General features: G+C 36.7%; 2 protein-coding genes across 6 annotated transcripts in view; one reads left to right on the top strand and one right to left on the bottom strand.

Moving 5' to 3' along the window:
• LOC116843276 (trehalase-like) overlaps positions 1 to 5,412 on the top strand; it is a 26,111-nt gene extending 20,699 nt beyond the window's left edge. For 3 of the 4 annotated variants that reach the window (XM_032813572.1, XM_032813571.1, XM_032813570.1), the window contains one exon: positions 2,809 to 5,412. In XM_032813572.1, the coding sequence (XP_032669463.1) occupies positions 2,809 to 2,970 (162 nt within the window). In that variant the 3' untranslated portion in view covers positions 2,971 to 5,412. The remainder of the gene's footprint in view (positions 1 to 2,808) is intronic. The other variant, XR_004377867.1, reaches the window with a different exon arrangement.
• A 13-nt stretch (positions 5,413 to 5,425) lies between these two features.
• LOC116843277 (B9 domain-containing protein 1) overlaps positions 5,426 to 8,885 on the bottom strand; it is a 4,351-nt gene continuing 891 nt past the window's right edge. The window contains exons 2-5 of one of the 2 annotated variants that reach the window (XM_032813573.1): positions 8,497 to 8,608; positions 8,013 to 8,121; positions 6,548 to 6,666; positions 5,426 to 5,992 (exon numbers count right to left, since the gene is read on the bottom strand). In XM_032813573.1, the coding sequence (XP_032669464.1) occupies positions 5,886 to 5,992; positions 6,548 to 6,666; positions 8,013 to 8,121; positions 8,497 to 8,608 (447 nt within the window). In that variant the 3' untranslated portion in view covers positions 5,426 to 5,885. Of the gene's footprint in view, positions 5,993 to 6,439; positions 6,667 to 8,012; positions 8,122 to 8,496; positions 8,609 to 8,885 lie in introns of both variants that reach the window. The other variant, XR_004377868.1, reaches the window with a different exon arrangement.

Here is an 8,885-nt window from a genome sequence, read left to right as displayed (position 1 = left end):
TTTTTTTCAAATCAAAATAGTGCAAAAGCACATGTCGAAAAAACACTTTATCGCGTTCCATTTTTCACAAAGCAAAAGAAATTGTTGTTTAGGAAAATAATTGTGTATGCTGACTGAATGTTATCGAGAAATGTCGAAATTAATCACAAACTACCTGTTTCGTTAGTAATGACTACTAGAACTGTTTGCATTGCCATCTAACATTTGCGGGCGGAAACTAAGTTAAGGTCCTAATATATTGAATGCCAGAGGTACGTAGAGAGTCGCAGATAAGAATATTGATACTATCGGAGTAAACATCCACACATTCGCGACACTCGCGATGTCTTCTCGTATTCTCTCTTGACACGGAAACTCGATGAGATATGTATTTCAGAGGAGGCTCTCGGATTTCCAGTGATACGAGGGAAGAGATAGCCGCTTGGACGCTCCTAATGCGCGCGAGGATAAGATCCCTCGAACCCTCCCGTCGTTCCACGTGCCTTTCTGTTCTGCTGGAACCTGGGGAGGTACGAGGGTGAGAGCGAAAGCCTCTGGGAAATACGTCTGACACGGTATACGCCGCGCTAATCCGTCTTGTTTTGTTTTATGCACCCCTCGCCCTCTCGAAAAGGTTCACGACGTTTTCGCGCACGAACATATTTTGACGCGATGTGTTGCGAGAAAAAGTGAGAAAAGAAGAGAACCGATATCTCATGCATACACCTTTATCAATTTTATGAGAGAGATGGGAGTGGCGGGTGAAATTCATGGCATGCTTCTTTGAAAGTCCGCATGAATCATGTCGCGCTGATACCGAAGTATTGCTAACGAGTTCTCGCAGGAAATAGCCGGTCCAGCTTGCTGAACAAACATGCTCGATCGATTCAATCAAAGTTTCTTTCGTCTGCCTCCTCCTGAAAATGAGAAGGGACGCCTGAGTCGAAGGTATTTTTTTTCTCGCGTGAGAGGAAATCTCTCGCGCGCCGGTAAATTGGAATTGTATCCCCCGTCTACAGAGACTAACTTGTTACTTGTCTTTATTAAAATCTCCGTACAAATAACTCGGTTAAAATTCCATGTTTATAATATTCTCGTTTTCTTCGCTCTCTGTTGAAAAAAAAATGCACAGAATTTCTTTATTTTTCAAAGTCTAATTGATACATAACGTTCGGAAAACTAGGTTCGTAATAATGTATAGCACGAGCTGCGTCTCTCTGGTCTGTAAATTAATGAATAACCGTAATATTTAATGAGAACTCACGATGCCTATTTTCGTCGAGAACATTTAGGTTACATCGCACTTCCATTTACTAATGAGAGAGAACCGGAAAATGGAAGAAAAAAAATGCGAATTATAACATGTGAAGAAACTCATTTATTCGGGAGTACATCGCAAGAAAGAATTACATCCGCTTTCTCGCTTCTGACGTCATATAATCCAATACGATTGCAATTTCTCGTCCAGAACATTAAATGCTTCGGGATACTTTGTCTTTTCGGTTGAGTAAATGGAGACAATTTATTTCACTTAATTTCCGGCCTTCTCTGAAAATAGCTGTTTTATCATGAATGAATACGCAGCCCGCCGTGAAAATGCGGATACACGTTGCGTAGCAAAGTAAAAAAAAGTGTAATATCTTTAATTAATGAAGAGAGTGGCGAAATCTGCTACATATGTATGTGTTAGAGGCAAGGCAGCAAATGTGCGCTCTTTGATTTTTAATTATGAGTTTTTCCTTATAATTAAAAATTTGGACAAGGAATCTAACAATTTAGAGGAGGAGTCTAAAAATTTAGACAAGGAGCCTTTTCTTATAATTAAAAATTTAGACACTCGCAAATGGAAATTTGCGAATGTCTAAATGTCTAAAAATTCTTTTATCTCAACCGTGCTTTGTGTCGCTCGATCATCAAAATCAAATTACGGTCACGCAAGAATATTTTCGCGAAACAGGCAACAATCAGTATAAGTACCATAAAAACGGTTTCCTATCTTGCAAGGAGTACGACAAGCGCAGAAACAATTTAAAAATCGCATTGTTGCAGACAAAGGCAAGGATTTGCTACACAAAGTAGTATCCATTATTGTCCCATTCAGTGTCCCCCATTTGATTACAGAAGTTTGGAAAGAAAGTGGGGAAATAGCGACGAATCCACTCCATATTTTTCTGATTTATGACATATCGCTTTCGGATAAAAAAATTATTATACGTGATAACATCGACCACGCACCTCGGACAAGATGATTTATCGTCGTCAACGTGTGACAGTAATGAATATAAATACGTCGATACTCTTCCATTCGTGTCTCTCACTTAAAATATCATCGTAGTCATTTAAAATATCTCGCTAGATTTCCAGATCAATCATAATTATCTCATTTGAATTTTAATATCAATTTTATTATAAATTTAAATATTTTCTTTATATAGTAAACATTAATTTTTTAAAATCACAAATTTTAAAGAGCTTCGTCATATAACGAACATGCGCAAATTTATATTCGTACTTTCTTTGAAAACGTCACATTTACTCGGAGGATATATACATTTCATATATTCGATCATGAGAAAATAGCGTCCGCTGTCGCTAAAACGCTGTAACTAACGAGCTAACGAAAATTCATCCAAGTTGCCGCGATCGGGAGAAATTAGATTTCCTCGTAGATAGGCATTCCGCGCGGGAATTAACTCGCCGTCGCGGAAGGAGACTGCGGTGACGATCTAAAGCGCGTCTTGATTACTTTCGCGAAGACTTGTCTCGCGAGTTCGTGACGCACGATTGCCCGTGTTAATTAGTTGTCATTCTTTCTTCTTTTAATTTCAGTACAACGCGATAGTTCCTGGAAGCAGTGGCGGCGGCGGCGAGTACAATGTTCAGGACGGCTTCGGATGGACGAACGGCGTTGTCTTTGAGTTCCTCCGCCTTTACCCGGACGCCACGTCCTCGGACATCGAATACGACGATGGTAACAACGTTAGCAGATAATACAGATGGACGGATAATGAATCAATTGATAACATATAACTAATTGATCGCGCAAAAGAGCATTACGCGGTTATGTCACTGCTACGTCTACGTAAACACGCAGATAACTGAACGTTTACATAGAAACTGAGCGTTTTATAATGAATCTAGTCTATAACGTAATCCAGGGCAGTCTAAGAAAAAAAAGAAGAAAAAGAAAAGGAGAAGAAACACTCGCTATAGTTTCGTAAATTAAGTTACGCTGGAATTCGTAATTGTTGCAGCCGTACAGCTTGACGTGCCTCTAATCGATGCAAAAGTGTTGTAAGTAAAGAAAGAAAAATAAACAACAAAAAACAATGAGTTATTGCTGTCAGAAAAAAGAGTACTATTGACGGGGAAGCAAACTTTGGGAGAACATTTTCCTATTTCCTCAGTAACTTTTTCAAGATCTCTAAAATAATTTTCGGGATTTCAAATATGAGCCTGCAAAAATGGAATTTTATGGAATTTATTAATAATTATGATGCGTATATGAAAAGCATCAAAACGTATGAAAACCGATACTAGCTTATTAGAAGACCAATATATATTCTTAAACTATGAATTCAATATACTATCTAATTTATTGTGAAGAATATGAGCCTTTAATGTAGATACGATTTTACTCATACGACAGTTCTTTTGATTTGCTCCAATTTCTGAAACTGTCAGATCGATATTAGATAAAAAATTTGTGTTATTTATGCCTTTCATATATCTCTTTTTTCAGGCACTATACTTTATATATATCATATTTCAGGCACTATACTTTTGGTTTGCAAGAAGAAAGACTTTCTATGTTATGTTTCATGAAACGGCCTGTTCTCTGTGAAAACAGGCTCTTCACAATACTGTGCATCACAACCACTTGAATCAGATATCGGATTAATGCGAGTTGAGAGTTTTCTCCGTGACGTTATGGTTGCACTACGGTATGTAACCGTATCGATCTATTTTGTTTAGAGCGCTATGTGCGCTGACTATCTGAAAATTCTATTTTTTTCCTCTCCGAAAACAGTTGGTACTGTCATGGGACGCATAAACGTTGCATTTATGAGCGTAAAATCCGCAATAGATAACTCTGACGGCTATAAAATTCGATATTTTAGTTTATAACTCTGTCGCAATGATTATATATCTGTCATACGATATTATGCAGCGTTATACACGCAAATTACGAGTTATTGATTATTGTGTGGATTTTATAGGTGAATAGTACCATTCCGCGCTCATGGTTACGCCACGTCAAAATAATTGATTTCTCCGTTATATCTGTTTGTTTGCCTCACAATAATTTGGCTAATGCGTTTAATTACTGAACGAACGTGGGTAATACACAAGTATGATTGTTCCGATGTGTGTGAATAATTCCAATCCCTTTCTCTCATGGGAGAAGACGCGTGGATATAGACTCGAGAAAACTAAACATTTCTTAACTTGTCCGAGCAAGAAGTTAAAAAAGAACTGTGCTCCAGACGAGAATAAACCGGGGGAACGTATTTTCATGCAGCGAAAATCGATCTTATTCGCGTTTCGCGTGAGAAGGTAGGAATAACGGAGCAGCGTCCTTTCCATTGTTATCGGTTGACGTTACTCGCTTATTTCGCGACTTATACGTTTACGACATGGCTCATATAGTTTGCAGCACTTTCATTCTGGCTACCTTTAACGCGCGCCGCTCGTAAAACGTGGCGACGTCATCTTCAAGCACTCTGGCTGACATCCGGCTCGTGGATATAATCGTAAGTGGTGCGCGGTATGTCTAGATTAAAACTCGCGTCCCGATTTTACGCCGGGACGTTATTGAATCATTACTATCGCGTTCGGCTATTACAAATGCATTATCGTGTCGGAGCGTAAGAGTAAGTCCATGAGTGTAGCTCCTGATGCACCACATATCGCGTCACTCTGTCAGCTTCAATGCACGAGCACTATATCATTCTTTAATTCGTGATTTCAACATTAATGTGTGTGTGTCGAAAATTAAAAATTGATTCTTCCAATCTTATGATATAAAATCTTATGATGTTTCTTCTTGCTTTCCAGCGGACCTCTGTTTAATTGTTATTAATTTGCACATTTGGTACAACACACATATTGCATGTACACGCTTAAATTTCAGTTTCAAGTTTTATTTTATACGTCAAAAGCTTGCAGCATATATTGCACGCGCTTTTATCGCACTCGCATTACATTCACGCACTTGCAGTCCATTGTAATGCGTACGTTTTTTACGCGACGTATAATCAATTAGACATTTCGCGATAATTTGGTCGAGCAACATAGTAACTCCTGCCCGCCCATCTTTCCCGCCGGCAAGTGCAACGCACTCACCAGCGTTCGATGAAAATCTCGAACGCAATATTCAGCGATATGTAAAACGGCTGCTTCGGTCAGCTGTAATCGGGCGGAAAATCGAAGGCTGCCATGGACAGCTTTTCCGGCGCTATCGGCAAGGTATTCCGTGCAAACGACATTTTTAATCTCCTTCTTAAAGCTCGGCCGACACTGTTATCTATCTCACTACACTTATCGCAGCCACGTCATCGACAGACTGAAGCATCCGGAATCATCTCGCGGATTAAAACCACGTAAAATTTAATTAGCCTCTCGCAGAAGATTAGCGTCTTTTTCTTCCTGCTTTTCCTTTTCTTTTTCCTATATTTTTTACATAGGACGTCCATTAGCATGAAAATATATCCTTAATATATCCCATTATTCTCACTCTAATGCGGTTGATATCAGAGATAATGGAAAAAGTGGATCGCAGGGAAAAACACATTTTGATTATATTTGTAACAAAAAAACATTTATACACTGTTATATATAATTTTTTGTTTGGATTATCCTTCAGTGAGATAATGCTCTGCGGATTGAGAGAATTTATTGTTTCGTTATCGTGTCTTCCGTTTCTCGCCATTGTCGTAGCCCAACTTGAACAAGTCCTTCAAAACGACGTTGAACGTTACGGTGACGACTCCCTCGACTCTCATGCGTGTGACTGTAATATTGCGAAGCACAGAATTTCAAGACAAAGCAGTGACGACGACAGAAAGAAATCTTCGACACGTGAGAGAAATTTGACGAGAGAAAAGTTGTGAATTTCAAAAGTTTCAGTGCTGACAAAACTTCAAAAATTTTTGTACTAAACGTCAACAACAAACTTTTCGATACACGCAACGTTTGTAAATGTGAAAATCCTGAAAGGAATTCGTCGAAAATCCCCCGGAATTTCGACGCATTTTAGTTACAATCTTTGTATCATTAATGTATGAACAAAAGTATTATTTATAAAGGTCACTTAGAAAAAAAGCAATTTAGTTCTATTTCATTGATTTTTTCCACAAGAATTTATAAAGAACCAATCGACTCGAGCTCCACCGTTTTCCCCAACGTGCCCAGATTGTTCAATCACGAGATAATAGCGTTATCTAATTTGATAACTCACGAATATGTCGGTGCTAATGATTATACTCTGTTACGGCTCCAGACGGCTGGATGCAATTAATTTAACGCCAATAACACTAACGAGAAATGTCTCAGCGCGTTTCCTTACGTTCTCTACCGCTACCAGATGCCAATATGGCTGGATCAATTAATTCTGGTCTCCTGCCTGTTAACCATGCCACGATATGCTGCAGAGTAGATGATGATTCCGGCACATAGACCGACACTCTGCAATTTCAAATGACTTTAGCGAGGCATATCTAGTTGATGCGCACTCGATATGCTATCCCAAATGGGATTGATATGTACGAATTGATACAGATGTAGGCTAGAGTTATGATCTAATATGAAATATCGACAGGTTTGGCTTTAGGGCAACCAACAAGGCTGAAGATAAAGTTTTGATGACTCATATCGGATATTTCAAACAAATGGCTTCTTATAAAGTTTATTAAGCACTAATATAAATATTTTCAAACGAAATATTATTGCGAATTTTTCGGCTTAGAAAGACTGTGGCTTAAAGCAAATTTTGAAAAGTTATTTCTGAAGTATATTAATTTGAAAAATTTAATAGAATAATAAAGCATGATCGGTAATTATTAGCTGTCTGCTAATCGGTGAGAAAAAAATACCAGTGAAGAGAAAAAATGAAACAATTTTTTGACGCGTGTAATACATACAGAAAAATATTTTATTATTATGGAGTTTCTTTAATATACAATTCATCTCTGATATTAGATACATTATTTTTTTTCACTTGGCAGAAGAAAGATTGTGCGACAGTTTGTAATATTTCCATAAAATTCATAAAAATGTAATAAAAATCGTTCCGCGGGAATTCTAATCGGATTTACGAAAAGCTGACACGACGCGAATTAAAGAATAATGTTACATATCGTGGGAGATATTTTTCTTCAATGTATGCAATATCTGCGCAACATAAACGGGCAAACATTTACCTTAACTTCTCTCCCTCTCTCTTGTAGTAAATATTTGAAATTTTGCAAAATGTAACATGGTTAAAGAATAATTAAGAAAAAAGAGAAGTAACGTGTGGTTTTAGCATACATAAGGTAAAATATGCTCTTTTATCATACAGTTAATAGTGTGAGCTGTTTAAATAATAATAACATTGATAAGCTCCTACATAGAGAACACATGACGCTTCTAGGCCACCCAGAATTTGGGATTTATTTCACGTCGATTGATCAATGGTCGGACTCGAAGGAGTTTAAGCAAAGGTCAGCACAACAAGAAATAAAAATATTCTATAAATCAATGAATAATGTAGCGTATATACGCCCTCGACCTTTTCTCAGCTGTGACACAATTTTCATTTGGATTATGAAAAACGTAAAATAAATATTTTCTGAAATGACACTGTAACCGAAATGTAGCCGTCACGCAACTCATTTTTGTATATTTTCATGACTAATATAAATTTTTAACTATTACTGTCTCAATTATTCTATAGAAGTGAATATTGTAAATTACCTTAAATTAAATTATAATTTTTCATCCGTTTCAAACTCTACACACTTCTCCTACTCGTACTGTCATGCAAATAATACCTTTTTTCATGATGTCCCGTTTCTAGTGGCAAATGACAAACTCCATATCCTCTAATGACGTCATGGCCGAAAAAGTCCAATCCGTAAATCGACATGATAAGTTGCGGCCCTATAGTACACAACTTATGTTTCATTCTTGACTCATAGATACTTAAAAAATAAATTATATACTGAAAATGTATAATACTACTAATTATAAAAGTAATTATAAATGTAATTATAAATGTTATTATAAAAAGAAGTTAGCATTCAAAATAAAAAAGCTAAATATCTCGAAAACGATAATAATTTATCGATAATAATTAGCTAAATCAGATATATTAAAATCTTTTCTTCGTCTTCTATGAATTCCATTTCTATGAATTCAATTGAGCTTTTATATATAATTTTGAAAATATCTTGTACATATAAGGCATGAAAATATGGTAAAAATATTCACATTTCAAGAGTTTTCACATGTTTTATAATTTGCCTGTATACTCACATCCATGTGGATTTGTACTTTTGAATGTAATATCCAAGGGGAAATTCCAAACGACGAGTTTCCTCGGATCGTCGCTGCACTTACACATCTGTGTCAGACCCTCTTCGATTCCCTACAAAGGAAAATACTATTTTCACAGGACGTGTAGTAACGCCTTTAAGAAATAATAAAACATTTCGAGGATTGACCTATATAATTATACGTCGAGTTTAATTTCCGGGTTTAATAATTATTATTACTTACATTATTTCATTTCATTGAAATTAAAAATATGAAGAAACAGTGTTTTTGCCTTAGAAATAGTTTATTAGATTCAAGCTATAAGAGAAATTCTTCTCTCTCTCTCTCTCTCTCTCTCTCTCTCTCTCTCTCTCTCTCTCTCTCTCTCT

Source organism: Odontomachus brunneus, unplaced genomic scaffold (assembly GCF_010583005.1).
Source record: "Odontomachus brunneus isolate Ranch 3 - 2012 unplaced genomic scaffold, Obru_v1 Obru_scaffold_031, whole genome shotgun sequence".
In the NCBI taxonomy this organism is placed as follows: Eukaryota; Metazoa; Arthropoda; class Insecta; order Hymenoptera; family Formicidae; genus Odontomachus; species Odontomachus brunneus.
Note: the sequence above shows the minus strand (reverse complement) of the source record. Positions and strands in the feature narration are given on the sequence as shown.